We start from the raw sequence: 17,480 nt of genomic DNA on the forward strand, positions 1-17,480 counted from the left end.
TGTAGCTACCGTCATGTGCAGCAAGTTCAACAGTACTCTGTCCCTCAAAGTTTCTTTCAACAGTACCATACGCCTCTGGTTATGCTTCGCTATAAGTAGAAAGCTCTACTCGATGAGAATCAACTGTGATGGTGGTAAGCTCCAACTCAGATTAACTTTTCATTCCGTCCCTGTTTAGATGATCTGCAAAGTGTTCGCTTAGAGTCGTGTGAATTAATTCTGGTGTCAACATCAAATCAGCTGGACATTCTTGATCGGGATTTAATCCGAGGATAATACCAATTGGAGCTTACCACCATGAGAGTGCCACAGCATGAACATGATCATTCGTTGGCTCAGTGCTATGCGGGCCTCTGATGCCTCTATAATTTGGATTGTGGATTCTTCTTTCAGATAAATTAAGGTTCTGGTTGAAGGAAACTTTAACTGCGTTTAAAGTTTTCGGTATATGTCCGTGTAATATTCAATTAATTCACCAGAAAGTATTTAAACGATCCTTATCGAATCTTCTCCTGACAGCATGTAGCAATTTGCAAAAGCCGCTCCAGATTTCTGCGTTTCATCGGAATCTTGACCAGCACATTTGCTTCCAACATCACTAACTCCTCCCCTCGCGATCGGTTCCCGTAACAATCCCGGGGGCACTCCTCATACCGACAGGGACACAGTTCAACCAATTCTGGTTCCCCGACCGATTCATCATCACTGGAGTCCACCTCCAAGATGTTCGCTTCTCGTTGTCGGGATTGGCTCTTTATTTCTTCGCATTCGAAAATCCGCTCGACGGATGGCTCGCTACGGACGTGCGAAATGCTTTTGGCAGTGGAATTGAAGGTTCCAATCGATAATCGATCGTCGGTGGAGGAAGCTACCTGGATTGTACCATCATCGTATACGTCCAAAACCAGTTCCAGTGCGTTCGAGCTGGTTGAACTTGTGTCGTTTTCCATGTATAGCTGGTTCATTTCTAATTGAAGAGATTGTTGTAGATTAGGTATCTATTAAATTAAGTTGGAGAAGAGAATACTTTTAATCGTGAAAGATTTGGACACTTGAATTTTCAATCTTGATTTTTCTTTTCTGGGATTGACAATTTAGAAGGAAACTCAGTGCTTACTCGACTGAGACTGATTGGAAATGTAATTTGAGAACATCAATTTAGCCTTGACTGCAATAAAATTTACAAATTAATGTTCTTGTCACTTAAAATTCTAGTCTTCTAAATTTCTTATAGGTAAACTGATTGTTGAACAATAATGAATCTTATAATTAATGATTTACAAATTCAAGATATCAAAATTTCAAGTCTTCCAAATGAAACGCAATACTCGAACGCAACCCCCGGAACGCTCTTCCAATGGGAATCACCTGATGATCGATGTGAATGAAGACGGGCTCGTGCAAGTTGTAACCCATTGCATCGGAACCGGATCCAGTTCAGAAAAAACTTCAGAGCTTATCACAAACATCATCAACGCCCCGCCACTGCATCCAGCTCTGTTCGATGGAACGTTCCGGTACGACGGAGAATCAGTGGACAGTGAGTCCGAATGGAGTTTGTCGATGGCAACGGAAACATCCCAGGAAAGTGAATCGGAAATGAACCTGGAAGAAGTTGACAGCAGACCAGTGTTTTCGATTCCGGTGATCGAACCGAGCAGTGACTGGAGGGAATCAAAAAGGCAGTCGATCTCGGTGGTGAGCAAAGTTCAAGGACACGCCGTGGGAGCTGTGATCGATTCGGAGAGTACAGTTTTGATGCAATTATCCAGGGAAAATGTTGGCGGCCATAACAAGTTGATGGATGATATGATGGAAGTCAATGACATGTTAAACAGCCAAAATAGTGTGGTAATTTTGAAGTACCCGAGTTTGGAAGATTCGCAGGGATCGAGAAGGATCCAGGAAAGTTACAAAGAAACGGCAAAGCAGATGATGGAGTTAACGGAGGACGTATTAAGAAAGGTTCAAGGATCTACCAGGGAATCAATTCTGGTAAAGCTACAGCGTGCTTTGGGAGAGATTCTTTCTCAACCGGAAGACACTATCGTGGTTCATACGTTCTCCAAAGAGGGCACAGAGAAAACAACATCGGAAGCATTTGTTGGATATTTTAGCACAGAGGACGAATCTGTGATTTTAGTACAAGCTCCTAAATCAAACGAAAAAAATACTGAGAACATTTCTGTTAGTGAAGATGAAGAACAAATTTCCGTAGACCGATTGAGAAGCTTCCTTCAGGAATGCCTACAAGGTCAAGATGATATCATGGAGGAAACATTCGACACAGAACCGGAAATAACGATCAACAAATCGGGAGATTTCGTTGTAGGAGTTTTAAGCTTTCCAAATGCATCTACTGCGGTGATGAAGACGACCGTTCAAAATTTTCCACTTGAGCAGGACCACGCTGAAATGGTGCAATCAATGAAAAATCTCTATCGGAACCTAGTTCAAGAATCTAGTGAGAAGCTGCTTATTCAAACACACTCTGATGGTGATCGTGACTCCAAATTAGAACAGATCAAAACTGACTTGGACGAGTCAATGAAGAGTGGTGACCTGGAAAGTCATGCATCAGGTATAAGCGTACGACAGAGTGATGATAAAGTCATCGGTGTTCTGAACTACTCAGGTGGGTCGATTGTGATTCAGACTTCTAGTAAAAACTGGTTCAAAGTTCACTCCAGTGCCAATCCAAAAGACTTGCTGAATAGCATTCGACTATTGATCGAACAGTTTATCACCAACAACGAGTTGAATGACGTAGATCTAAGATCATTGGCTACAATCATCGTTCAGGTGTTTCATAGTTCCCGCGTTGATCTACCGGAAGAATTTATCAACAAACACGTGCTGCAGAAAATTTCATTCGTTGTCCATCAGTTGATGAATCCATCGGATAGAGAAGATCCACTTTCAGTTATTAACCAGATTCGAGAGATCGTGGAAGATATTCCTAAAGCCGAAATTAAAGAAACTCGCCCAGAAGACTTCGATTATCTAGAACTATTAAAATCCTACTTTGATGAGCTGATATGTGAAGAAAACACTCAATTTGACAATGATTCCATTATTCGCACTCTCCGTGAAGCCATCCTGAACGTCCTTATCCATTACGAAGCTTCTCTCTCGAGCGCTCTTGAAGAGCTTTTAGAACTTCTCAAAACTATTCCAGCCGAAAGCATCGAACTCCACTCACCCTTAAGGGTAACAAGTTGCCCAGGAACGACTGATATCACCGACGAACATCTGCACCTGCAACGGCTCCCCTCCGACAGTGCATCCCTCGAAGTGGTGCAGCATATCCACAACCTTCTGAGCGTCGAAGAACCCCCGGGAGGTCGTGAAGTGTCCTATATATCCTTGTTCCAAACCCTCTTTCTATCTTTAGTCAAGATCATCGGCGGTTGGAGCTTTCGAGTGAAGTCCTTTCTTGGCAAGGAACCTCGGCAGGCTTTTTTGGCGGAACCCGAACCAGACCTAGAACCAACACCCGAACCCAGTTCGTCCCTAACTCGAAAACCATCTGTTTCGTTCCACCTGATCCAATCGGCGGAATCGAACGAGGAAACCCCATCGGATATCTCCCAGCAGCTCGAAGAAGAATGTCAAACGCTAAATAACACAATAGATGAGCTGCGTCACTTTTTGGAGAAGTCGTTGAACGTTCCTGACAAGTGGGACCAAGATCGGAAGGGATCGCGAATGGAGTTCCTCGAGGGATCGCCAGGAATCAAAAACCGGATGCTGCACCTGTTCTCCCAGCTGCTTGACGAGGCGGGGAAGTTGAAGGTGACGGACAAATCAAACGATTCGATACATTTGCGGCTGGATTCGGCTTCTGGGGAGCTAGAACGCAAGGAAGGTGAGCAGTACGTAGTACTGAATGGAAACGTTCGCGATCACAAGCACAATTTGGGGTTGTTCTTCGAAGCAAGGATGATCGATTTGAGATATGCTTCGAAGTTGGAATCGGAAGTGGAATGCGTGAAGGAAGTTCGTCGGCTGTCGGATGAATCAGACGAGTTTGATTTGGGTAACTTGGTTCCCGAGATGGTCGAGTCCTGTATGGCGGAGGTAGGAAGTGACCTGGGGGATGCTGCTGCTGCCATACAGACGAGTGGGGATGAATTCCGGATGCAGGAGAATCTTAGTAGGTATTTTGATCTGATTCAGAACTACATCCAGGAATCGATGGAACCGATGCGAGAAACCTTGGAGGTTATTTTGGAAAGGTTGACAATGGATGGGACGGAGAAGATTCGTGAAATACAGTCTAGTTTTATTCATACTAGCAGGAATTTGGCGGATGATTATATTGTCGAGATGGTTGAAGATGATTGCCAGGAGGAGCTGGCTTTGGGAGATGATGAAGGTATGAATGATAGAAATGAAACGATTAACATAATTAACGATGTTTCATATTTCCAGAAGAAGCTGAGTCGACTAAATGCGTTGCTGCAGTGGGAAACCAAACTGTTCAAACCAACGAAGACTTGAAGGTTAGTAGCGTAACTGCTTGGCTTTTTGGTATATAGTCTTACTTTCCGTTACTTCTACATGCTACGAACACAAATACCTAGATTATCGCTGCTAGAGCATCTTGATTTGGTATTGGAGGCCTTCCGTTAACCTTAGGCTAATCAAGCGGCGAGCATCTCATCTTCATGTACATCATTGTATTTTTCCATTGACTTGCATCGTAATCAATATTCTCGCAGAATATTTACTAAATCTTAATCATCTTCATGATGCCTATCAGCTATCACGCTTCACATGATAACACAATAATGTGTTCATTGTATTTATTTCATCAAGCAAAGTAGACAAAGTAGAGTTCATGTTTTACCAGGTTTAAATACTACCAGTCTCCAGAGAGCCAAAAAATTCAAATTTGATAGAGAAAATTAGTATTGTGTCATGCCACACTCGATTTATGAACTTCAGAATAGAGTAACTGGCACTGAAAAACTTGATGGTACCTTTATTTAGATTAACATCCGAAGTCCTTTTTTTTTTTGCATACTCGGCACAAAAGATACGTTGTAAGCCGCCCCGTATCGTGGGTAGATGTCCTTTTCGTGGTACGTTGAGAGAATCCTAGTTATGATAACTTCAAACTAGGGGAACAGGATGTTACAGTAATCAAAGGAACACATCTGAGTCCTTGTTACTTGTTATGCCTTGTTGATAGTGACAAGGCTAAGGTTGATCCACTGAGGACGATCTTGAAACAAGGAAAAAACGAATTACTTAGTATTCATTTATATGATTCTAAATCTTCTATTAGTTGTTCTCTAGTTTGAAGGAGTTGATACTAGGATTCTGATGCATGGTCATTACCGGCGCTATTGCTTGATATTGTTGCTAAGGAATCCGGGTTTGACTGACAAAAGGGCGCGTCTTAAGAGGGTGCTCTCACTCTTCAAAGGGTATAAGTAACGGGTAGGTTTTCAAAAATTTAATCATAACAATTGAGGCATGATAAAATCTGAGAAATCATCGAAGTCATTCTTATAAACACGAATCCCTCCGATCAAAAGAGCTTCAAGCTGCATGTAATGTTTAAGAAACCAGCTGATTCACCACCCAATGAATTAATCGTAATTACTAAATTCCAGGACGAAACAACCCGACTCGATAGCATTGAGCATGAACTAAGAGATTTAAAGCAACAGCTAAAGAATCTCTGTGCCATTCTCCGTCCACCACCAGCCATTGAAAGGTCCCAGTCTGCAAGCACTGAGTCGAGTCAAACAAAATCTTTACTTACGATCGTGGAGCCATCTGCGCTTACCCTGGAAGAAATCGAAGCTCGTCTATCGGTAACGGTAGAGATTGTTCCCGATACGGAAGAAAGGAATCAATCGGAACTGTCTGATGTCAGTGACGTACGTAAAGAATTTTTCTCAGCAATGCAGTGTCCCGACGAAGTTGTGCCTGAGAGTGATGAGAAACCCTCAACGATTGATTCAATTCGGGGTTCTCACGATGAAGATACTCAAGCTGTCACATTGGAAAAACACTTATCATTGACTACGGACGTTGAAAGATCAAGCGAAGAAGTTATTGAACAGCCTCGATTTGATGACTATCGTAGATCAACTGTTGATCCAACCGAAATTGATGACAGACAAGATAGACGAGTGCTGAGCTTCGAAGAAGCAGTTATTGAACAGTCTCAACGAAGATCAACTGTCGATCTTGCAGAAATTGCAGATGAAGTTGAAATGGAATCCGAAGCCAGTAGAACGAGTTTAAAAAAGCAGTTATCACTAACGAGATCAAGCGAAACTGTACTGGGACAGACTGCTAACGGAAACCAAGGCGATCCAATTTCGAGTATTGAAGAAAATGTATCGTGCAAAGATAGTTTGGATGACCGGTCATCGTTGACAATGGAGCGTGCAAGGCCAAGCAAAGCAGTTACAGATGAGCTCCAACTGGATGAAAAATGTAAATTAACTATTGGTTCTACCGTGACTGCTAACGATCAACGAGACAGTCGTGTACTGAGTTTTGTAGTGCCAACAGAGTCTATCGAGACGCTGCAACCTTCTACGATCTCACAAGGAAGAGAAAGAATATCAAGCTTGAATCAGACTAATACCCTGAAATCAATGCAAGAAGTGAACCAGAGCCGTAAATTATCGATTACTTCAACCCGAGGATCGACAACATCTAAGTATATCACTGAAGAGCAGAGTATACCACCAAGGAAGAGTAACCTTGAGTTAGATGAAATTTGCGATCTGATGCTGAGTTACCAATGCCCTTTGACTGATGAAATCGGGCGGAAATTCATTTGTCCTGCAGAAATCTATTCGTGCCATCCGGTTGGTCCTAACCAGTTGATGGTTCACTGGGAAGTTGCGCCGCAGTTCCTCAAGCAAATCAGCGGCTACAAGGTTGATTTTCACTAAGTTTGTAACATCTACATTTTTTATTGCGTTATCATTGTTTTCAGGTCTACGTAGACGGGGAAGCACGCTCGGTTTGCTACTCACGACGACGCAGAACTGCCCTTATTGAAGATATCAACCTGAGAAATCAACATAGAATCGCTATCTACTGCACTCCAGAGGCTTCAGCTCGGGAACTGGTACAATGGGCTCCAGGGATTTTCTTCTATCATCTTTAGTGAACAAAACAAACCATTCGACAATTAAAATTTTCAACACACATTTATTTTACTTCAATTCGGTTTTCTTGGCGGCGGTGTATGTACAATTCATCGTAATCTCTGGACAGATCATTCCGGAGATAGTCATGATCTCTCCCTCGGAGCTGTTGCTGAGCTGAGTTGTGTTGATTCCTACTGTCAAAGGTAAGAGTGAGTAACAGAGATGAAGCTAACTTATGAGCACGGATGAAGACTTCCGGGAGTTGCTCCCGATGCGGATTGAGTTAATAATAAATTAGAGCTCCGGAAGAGGTCATGATCTGCGGAATGATCTTCTCGTGTTCCCGATGCAGGGCGTGGGTTAGTGCGTCAAATCTTATCTACCTAAAATACTTGAATGCATCTGCTCTGGAATAGGGAAATTCACTAGGAACAAGGGGACTAGGAATTGGGTCATGGGAGATTTTTACCTTAGCTAGCTTACCAACAACAATCCTATTAAGAAGGGGAAACAAGGAATTTAAGGTTAAGGCAGGACTCAAGGAAAACTGTTTATCGTCGAATTTTGACGCATGGTTCGCAGGTTCCAGGCCTTACGAAAGCTGGATGGCATTCGGGACATTTGGCATTTTCACCATACCAAGCCGAGCTGGCGTCATCACTGCGGGCGTACGCCGGGATTTTGATCTGGAATGAGTTGACGGCTCCGTCATGCTCGTAGGTGCTTTGGGAAGTGCCTGCGCTTTCCAAGGGGAAGGTGAAATCGGGAATAGCAAGTTGCTTGCGTAGCTCCAGATAGTTGTGCGTCGGTACTTGGATCTTGGGTTTGGTGACTTCGGGAATCGTATTGCCAGCCAAGGGGTTCTCGCCTGGATTTCCGGTTTCAGATGAAATCGAACGAGCTGTCTGGTTGTGTTCCCGGTTCGAGTCGGGTGAATCATGGGACGCTGGGTTCAGCTGAGTGAGAAGCTTTTCTTCGTCGGTCAGAGGGGCATCCAGTGGGGGTTCAAGGCCGAAGGACGGAATGGACCACTTCCATTGGTAGTAGATTGGAGGGCCTTTGGTGGTGGAGTCGTCGTAGTAAACGTATTCTTTCTTCGGAGGCAGCAGATCGTTGGCAGGGGTAGGAACGCTGAATGGACGTGGGATGTTGTCGTTGCGTACTTGAATCTGGGGTTCATTCGTGAGCTTGTCGATTCCGGATGTGATGGGTCCGGCAGATGGTTCGTTGCTGATGGGCTGACGTGTGAAGACTGGTTGGTTGACAAAACGGTTCTTGATTTTGTCGAAATCAGCGACATTCTGGAACGGTGGAAGGATGTCTCGGGACGGGACTGGAACATTGGATGTCACTGCAGGTCGTTGGAAGGAAAATCGGTTTTCGAATAGACCGGCCGTTGCTGCGGGTGCATTGAATCGGATCGTGGCAGGAGGACGATTCGATATTCTTGGGTCTGAGAAGGAAGTTGGTTTTTGAGTTGTCGTTGTAGTCGTGGTGGTCGAAGTTGTAGAGAAAGTTGTTCTTGGAGTTGTGGTGGTAGTCTGCACAGGTCGAAACGCTGTTCCGGTTCTTGGAGCAAACTGTGCTGGGTTCAGTTGCGGTAGCTGAAGATCCGACACTATAATGGAGATTGGTTTATTCGTTGTGCTTGGAGATGTTACAAAGCCGGGTTGACGGGGAGTTGTCGTGAATCTAGTCGTTGGTCGGGATGGTGTCGTTGAAGAACTGCTGAAATATCTCGTAGTGCTTGACGGAAACGTCCTTGGAGTGGCGATGGTGGTGGTAGTGGAGGTGGCTACAGTCGGTGCCTTCGTTGGAGGCGTATTTCTGATGCTTTCATTTCGCCCGAAGAAGTTGGAGAAATCGTAGTCCTTTCGGTTACCTTTCTTGTTAAAATTCAAGATAGATTCGAATGGCTTGAATCCTGCTCCCAATGACTCCTTGCTGTTGCTTCCTCGTTTGAGATCCTCTTCTGGGGTGAAGGGAGGTTCATACCGAATGGACGGAGGCTTAACGTTGACCTGATTGTTGTTGCTAGCCGATTCCACAACCTTGTTCGTTCGATTTTCATTTACAACGACCCGCACCGTATTCCTACTCTCGTCCTTTCGTTCGTCATCCTTGACATCGCGCCGTCCATTGGACTTACTGCCTTGCAATTGGGCTTCTTCAGTGCTCAACGGTATGACAGTGCTCAACGGGGTATCCAGTTCCTGTTTGGCATCCTTGCGTTCCTTTTCGTCATCTTCCTTGGCATATCGGGTGCCCCAGTGGATTGGCAAACCGTGATTACTAGCACTTTCTTCGAAGATTTCACTCGTCGTTTGTTTCGGCTTGACGGTTTGAGTCTTAACTGCATTCTTACCGTTAGCTGAGATGGCATTCTGGGGTGCCGGAGTATTTGTCTAAAACATGATTGGTTCAATTAAAGCCAGTTTTTTTTTCAGAAACATCAACCGATTACAAACCTTGAAGAAGTTGTACTTTAGCGAATCCATGTGGAATCCAGCCGAGTAGGGTCGGTCCAGTAGATCCGGTCGCGGTGTCCTGATTTCGTTCTCATCCTCCGGTACGAACGGCTTATCTCGTTGTCCTAAAAAAATAAACAAAAATTAGTACTTTGCCTTTAATGCACAATGCACAACGTCGTATTAAGATGTCACCAATGAGCAAATTCACTGCGTAGTTGCTTTCCGCCTTGGAGCAATTGACCATGTACCAGTGGTCGCAGATTAGCATCCTCTGTTGGAACAGTGTCGTATTGGGACAAGCATAGCTGAACTGGCGTCCCAAGCCGTCACACATGTGGTAAATCTGCCATGAAGAACAATCGTATTAACATCCAATTTCCAAAACAATCAGAAGCATCCTTTTAACCCACCTGACAGCCGGTTTCAACGTCCGCGTAGTATCCAGCCGCTCGGCCGGTGCAGGAAAAACTCGTCTTGGCAGCAAATTTGAACGATCCATCATTGAGCACCTGAGAATTCGGCTGAAAAACAATCGAGAAAAAAAAAAACAAAAGATCCAAATTAATACGCTTTCGCCACGGTAGTCATCGTCATAGTAGAGCTCGATGATTGATTGTAACTGATTTTGCGTCGGCTAGCAAAACAGGTTGGACCGTAAAGCTGAGAGGCAAATTAAGTTAGGTAAATCTGTGAAACCAAAAAAAAAAACAACTAAGCGCCACACAGTTGGTGTGGAAAAATCAGATGACAAGCAAAAAGCAATCCTAGCTGAGTGGAGGAGGAGCTTTTTGCTTGCATTGTACGACTTGGTACGAGTTTACGAGGTAATAGAAAGACTGTTAAACACACATCAGTTAGTAATTAAAAAACCTTGCGGCGACGATGCCCTTGAATAGAAATAGTCTCCATTAAAAGGTGATGCTGTAGGATGATGACGACTGGCAATGATGAGTGGATCTTTGCGTTAATTGCCAACGAGTGCTGGAGCATTGTTGTGGGTGACGATAAGGAATCCATCCTGAATAATAAACTATGGATTAATGGAGATTGATGCCTGGATTAATACCAACGTCCTTGCTGCATTGATTCATGGTGCAAGCATTTTTTTTTTCTAAGTAGGATTGAATCAACACTCATCCTGTTGAGAATTTTCTGCAATGAATTGTTCCAAACGATGAGAGGGTTTCATTGTTTACAATGTGAACCAAAATTCTATTAAAATGGTATTCTGTTGAAAATTCCTCTTAAATGTTCAAATATTGAAAGTGTTTTTTTTTTGTCAATTCAGCATAAAAGCATATGAATTATAGCGCTTATATATTTCAATGCATCCAATTACAACATGTGACAACAAAGTGACGTCACTATGACCAATTGTCACTTTTTGCATTTAAATTTTGTTATTTAGGGGTATTTACGTACCTCAATACATATTCGTAATCTGCATCAAAAATGGATCCGAGATCCAAAATTTCGTTAATTTTGGTGGAATTGAACTATTTTAAATACGAGCAATTATACTAGCAAAAATCACAATCTTAGCGCCCCTAGGTAGTACATTGTTTTGTCAAATAATATTAACTACTGTTCCGTGCACCGAAGAATAGACTCCAAAACATGGATTTGGCCCATTACCATCATAGGGGAGTTTAGTCTACGAACTTCGTTTTGGTGCAAAATATCGATTCGAAATTTTGTTTATGCAGCTAAACGACGTTCGTTGAACAAAATTTTAAAAATTATATTCGAGTTTTCCTTATACTCCGTTCACATTACAGCCTATATCACGTAATATAGGCTGTCTTGCAATGAGCACTCATACATATAATTTCCAGTGAATATTAGATGTATGAGTGTTTATTGCAAAACAGCGTATATCACTTGATATACGCTGTAATGTGAACGGGGTATTACATCTTCTTCTAGTAATATTAGCATGGATTATAATTATCGAATGCAATCAAACTGTGGTTAAATTTTTAATTTGTTTAATGCCTGGACAAATTTTAATAACATGAAGCTTTAGTGTGATAATTTATTAGCTAGAGAATGGTCGGAAGAGGGTAGGTAGATAGTTCCGCTAGAGTACGGCAGTATGAAAATTGAATAGAAGTTGAAAATGAGCGAGGGCCGTTAATGCGACATTACTAGCAACCGGTGGAAACTAACGATTTTAAATTAGCTCACTACTTGATTAGACTATTGGTCTCAAGTAAATCGATTAACGTACCCCATTCTAGTCAAAATTCTAGTACTACACTATGTTTTTTTTTCATTTGCTATGAAACTTTGACAGATAAAATGTGGGGTTTGTGGATTTTCCTATGTTTCGAGGGGTGCATCGAATAGCTTGGGACCGAAAAGAGTGCCAGAGCTGAGCCAAAAAGTTGAGCACGTTTCTTTGGTAAGGTAACTCTAAGACCAGATGGTCCCGAAGAAACATGCTCAACTATCTTCGGTCTCAAGCTAATCGATGCACCCTTCGAAGCATAGGAAAATCCACAAACCCCACATTTTATCTGTCAAACTTTCATAGCAAATAAAAAAAAACATAGTGCAGTACTAGAATGTTGAATAGAATGATGTACGCTTATATATTTACTTGGGACCAATAGGCTTGTCAAGTAGTGACAGTTGGTACTAGTCAACTGCACACTTCTTTACCTAACTCATACATAATGGATGATGAGATTTGGAGTATTTCTTCAAGTCTTCAGGCAAAACAGTGCCTTATTATGGTCCTTTATCAGCATGCTCTGGTATTTTTTTTCGTAATTCAATTTCCAGCTCACCTGCTCTGGCTTTCTACACACCTAGCGAGGTAATGACGAGGTGACCCCCTTATTGACCTCTATGGCATAATGTTAACTTAGCGTGTTAGTAAATAATTAAGGGGAGAATCTTCCACGCCGAATGGCGCTACAAACTCCAGAATAGGTTATCCACAGCCTGAGCTAGAGCAAATTTAGTGAAAAGTGGAAATTTTGAGGAATAATCGAATCCTCGATAAGTGCATGTGAGTGTGCATTGTTCATAACGTTTTTAGCAAACTTGGTTCCACTTATAATGGTTGTAAAATATCCCAGATTGATTAAGCATAGCCCGAGTAGCGGGACGCCGCACAAAACCTTGCATGTAAATTGGTTCTCTCAGAGCTCGAAGGGGAATGTACATACAAGAAGGTAGGCAAATAGATGTTCTAGCTTATTCTGCATTATTTTACAAGTTTTGCAGTAACATGTACCTAAATTAATCATGAAACATGATTTTGAGATCCAGAAGTCGTCTAAATTCTCCAAAATTACCTGGAGTTAAGAACTTGATGTTCAATAGGGTCAATGTGCTTTGATACGCACGATCCCCACTTATTCAACACATGCACATCATACAATAAGATATATAATGCATTCCGCAGAGTTAACAGTAATTATAACAAAAATGAGATCTTAGCGGTATTGTAGGATATTAAAAAGAGAACAAGTCATGTTTTCTTGACATCAAGTCCATGTATGCCTTTTTTTATTAATTTTTTAGATAAGGCTCAACCGAATTAACTTAACTGAGCCGAGGATTCTTGTTCACTATAAAATACATCTTAAAACTATAGACAAAAGGTACAACACAATAAACATTTTATCTTCCGCTGGCTTATTGAACAGTTACAGAACGGGAGCCGCTTCCAGTGGTTTCATTCTATGGCAGATTCGTCAACGAGGGTCAGAGCGCTTCCATTGCAGCAATGGACACTAAACGTGGTTAGACCTAACACATTCATCACGAAACGGTTGCTTTCCAAAGTCGACGACGCATCGACTGAAAGAACTGCTGATGAAGAACAATGAGGAGGACCACACAATGATTGCTGCCGAGTAAACAGACGATCGCGTGACACACATTGAGATTGATCTCCTTCTGTCGACAGCCGAGTGAACACTCATGTGTGCCTTTTGGTATTAGTAATTTCGTTAATAATATCAATATGATAGGGAAAATGGCTCTTATGTTGGCCTATGGATCGAAGATTGGGCCCATCGCCAAAAATCTGCTGTTTATCAATTTTATCTAGATGGACGCGTCATTGGGACGGTACGATATATTTTTGATACTTTTGGTCGCAAATGAAAATTTAGTCAATTGCTGATTTGCGAATAAACTTTACAGAGCCGATATATTCTTCTTCTACAATAAGAATCTTAAAACTAGAGTTAAGGGGGTTTAACCGATTACTCGCGGTCGTCTCGAGGTTAGGGAGTTTTACAATTTAAGGATGGGGAAAGGTTGAGAGGATTACGAATTTCATTTGTTTTAATATGGTAACTATTTCTAAAACTCTTACTTAAATCTAAAAATCTGATGATTTCAACACGAGATGAACATGAATACTACAAAATGAATGTATACACACACACACACTCTTTCTCGCAAACACATTCATCCTGACAAACATACCAAATTAATTAAGAAAACAAACTATCTACAACCTAAGGTTAATGAATTTCAAAAATTCATATATGAGTTTCATATATTCCAAATCGCGCCCAGCCAAGATATCTCGAACCAGAACATTGGGTTGTCTACTTCGAGCCCGAAGGGAATCATACACATGTGCGTTCTTATCTAGTGAACGCACACAACGACTGCAGCATACACGGGAGCCGCATATAAATTCTACAGCACCCAAAATTTTTATCGACATTGACGCACACTTCGAAAGGAACCTTTTAATCAAACGACAACACTCTTCAGACACTTTCAGAATAAAATAGAAATGTAAGTGTAAATAATAATAATAATGAAAATATTTTATCAACCGACGTACTTCCAACAATTTCTTCACATAAACAGAATGCGACTGAAATTTTGATTTACTGTCAAAATTTCAATCGCATGAAAAGCCCAGCTAAAATGAAGGAAATCTATCAAAATTTATTATGCTCATCCTTCTCGGTCATTCTGGCAACTGAAACAAGCTGGGACGAAAGCGTGATAAGTGAAGAAATCTTTGGAAATGCCTTTAATGTATTCAGAGACGACACAAATTTTCATGCAACTCAGAAGAAGTCAGGCGGTGGAGCTCTTATAGCTCTTTCAGCCAATTTTAACTCAGAACTCATCTTTACACCAAAATTTACAGAATTTGAGCATATTTGGGTGAAATCACACATAGCCGGTGAAACGCACGTGTTCGCCTCGGTGTATTTTTCACCAGACCATGCTCATAAAAGCACTTATGAATCCTTCTTCCAAAGTGCTGAACAAATTCTATCTGAGCTTCCTCCTGAGGTTAAAGTTCACATCTATGGAGACTTTAATCAACGCCATGCTGACTTCATTCTGGACTCTGAAAATCAATGTATCTTACTCCCAGTCGTTGGGGATAATGAAACATTGCAGTTCATTTTTGACAAAACTGCTAATTTAGGACTGAACCAAATTAACCACATCCAAAACCAACAAAATTGCTATTTGGACTTTTAACTAACGAATATTTATGAAGATTTCTGTGTGACCGAATCATTAAATACACTTTGGAAAAATGAAGCGTTTCAAACAGCAATTGAATATTCTTTATTTGTGCATGAAAACCAAAGACCCAACGACTGCGAATACGAAGAAGTCTTTGAATACAAATTAGCAGACTACGAAAAAATAAAATTTAAATTACATTGCCAGTGTCAATTGGCAATTAATTTTAAGGAATGTAGGAAATGTCAAAATTGGTATAGACGTGTTCTACAAAATTTTAACAGAAATAATAAAATAAACACACAAAATCCAGTCTGGTATAACAGACAAATTAAAAACTTGAAAAATCGGAAGCGAAATGCACATAAAATTTATAAGAAACACAATTGTAGTAATACTTTATTAATTTACTTGGATATATGCGATCAACTGAATTTAGCTATCAGTACTGCATTTGAAGAAAATAATGCAAAAACAGAATTTGAAATAAAGTCCTGTCAAAAGAACTTCTTTAATTACGTAAAAACCAAATTAAAATCTGACAATTTTTCTTAAATAATGCATCTTGACGAAAATGTCGGTGATAGCTCGGAAAAAAACTGCAATCTATTTGCAAATTTTTTTCAAGAAATCTATACGACATTTTCTGAAGAAGATCGCGACTGCGATTATTTTGCATTTTTTTTCAGAATTTTCAAAAGACATTGGTCTCAATCAACTTTAAGTGCAGGATATTTTGCAGGCTTAAAAAAATATAGATGCCTCAAAAGATCCTGGACCTGACGGAATTCCTCCAGTATTTAATAAATGTCTAGCAATAGAACTCACTGCTCCATTTTTTTTACTTTTTAATATGTTCCTGGAATCTGGAACCTTCCGAAAAATTTGGAAAAGCTCATTCCTAGTGCCTATCTTTAAATCCGGTCGAAAATCTGACGTACGTAATTACCGTGGTATAGCCATTATCTCTTGCATTCCTAAACTTTTCGAGGCAATTGTCAACGAAAAATTATTTCTCCAAATCAAAAACAGAATTACTGACATGCAAAACGGCTTTTTCAAGGGTCGCTCGACCTCGACAAATTTACTTGAATTTATAGACTATTCATTGAATGCTATGTATAATGGAAACTCCGTAGAAGCTCTCTATACAGACATTAGCAAGGCATTTGACCGCATAGACATACCAATGCTACTTTTTAAATAGCTAAAAATTGGAATTAAGTCAGGGCTCCTGAAATGGCTTGAATCATATTTAACTGACCGCCAACAAATAATTAAATTCAACGGAAAGAAATCGAGTCCAATTCAAGTCACTTCAGGTGTCCCCCAAGGCTCTCATTTGGGATCTCTTTTTTTATTCTTTCATTCTCAAAAAACTTAAATTGCTTATTTATGGGACCGACGACATGAAGCTCTTTTTGGAAATAAGAAATGAAGAAGACATCAAGATATTCCGGAATGAAATACACATATTCTACATATGTCCAAAAAAGTCTACTAGAATTGAATGTAAAAAATGCAACTTAATATCATTTAGCAGGAAAAGAACAACTTCAAATATTTCAATTGCACTAGGAAATCAAAATGTAGAAAAATGTAAAAGAGTTAGGGATTTAGGAATTATCGTATTGAGAACCATTTCAAATCATTATTAAAACTACAATAAATGCCATTTGGTATCAATACTTGTGCCGTGCCATACAAATAGAGTATCAATAAAGATAAAAAGGGATACATACATAAATATCATCCGATCTTGCCAAATTCATTGCTCAAAACTGAATCGGTCAACAATTTCATAAATTTCCTCATCATTAATGTGAAATAATTACCAAAATTATCGAAACAGTTCTCATATTATGGTCTATTTTTAGGTGAAAGATTAAATCTAATGTGAAATTTTCTTTGCAAGATAAAAAAAAATAGGTCCGCCTTCGGAAAACTTTGATTTCAATATTTTTTTTTATTTAGGAAAAAAATTTAATTTATTAATCAGCTGAAACTAGCTAGCCGTATATGGGGCCAAATAGGAACATACACTTTTCCCAAACGGTATCTTACTCATAATTAATTATATCTTAACTCATAATTAATTATATCTTAACTCATAATTAATTATATCTTAACTCATGCGTATTATTGAAAAATAAGTGTGATCCGCAAAGGAGAAGGAAATTGATTGAGCTTTTCGCTAAACATATTTCCAAGATTGAACACTCACGAATAACATCTCAAAAGAGCAAAAAATACTCAAAATATGCGATTAGTGAATTTTAACCTACAAGTATCTCGAACATAACAAGTTTGAGCAATTTAAGCACTAAGATCTTTTTTGTTGTGAATTTAATGTATTTTTAAATTATCACTATTTCAAAGATATGAGATTACTGTAGGTAGTATTTTGGGAAATAGT

General features: G+C 40.3%; 3 protein-coding genes across 3 annotated transcripts; 1 reads left to right on the plus strand and 2 right to left on the minus strand.

Annotated features, from left to right (window-relative positions):
* Nucleotides 1-468: 468 nt before the first annotated feature.
* LOC135703031 (uncharacterized) lies at nt 469-987 on the minus strand. Its single transcript, XM_065224131.1, has one exon. It carries the CDS (start codon nt 963-965, stop codon nt 498-500), a length of 468 nt encoding a protein of 155 aa, XP_065080203.1. The 5' UTR covers nt 966-987; the 3' UTR covers nt 469-497.
* Nucleotides 988-1,314: 327 nt separating this feature from the next.
* LOC135703033 (uncharacterized) lies at nt 1,315-7,153 on the plus strand. Its single transcript, XM_065224133.1, has 4 exons — nt 1,315-4,378; nt 4,435-4,505; nt 5,625-6,911; nt 6,971-7,153. The coding sequence occupies exons 1-4, from the start codon at nt 1,315-1,317 to the stop codon at nt 7,142-7,144; spliced, it is 4,596 nt and encodes a 1,531-aa protein (XP_065080205.1). The 3' UTR covers nt 7,145-7,153.
* A 15-nt stretch (nt 7,154-7,168) lies between these two features.
* Nucleotides 7,169-10,119, minus strand: js (jiangshi; the record flags this gene model as incomplete). Its single annotated transcript, XM_065224134.1, has 4 exons — nt 7,169-9,532; nt 9,596-9,720; nt 9,791-9,941; nt 10,009-10,119. Coding segments are annotated over 4 exons (2,241 nt in total), but the record flags the coding sequence as incomplete, so codon positions are not given.
* Between the last annotated feature and the right edge of the window lie 7,361 nt (nt 10,120-17,480).

Source organism: Ochlerotatus camptorhynchus, unplaced genomic scaffold, assembly GCF_037179485.1.
Source record: "Ochlerotatus camptorhynchus isolate MF236.1 unplaced genomic scaffold, CSIRO-AGI_Acam_v1.1 ptg000206l, whole genome shotgun sequence".
Lineage (NCBI taxonomy): Eukaryota > Metazoa > Arthropoda > Insecta > Diptera > Culicidae > Ochlerotatus > Ochlerotatus camptorhynchus.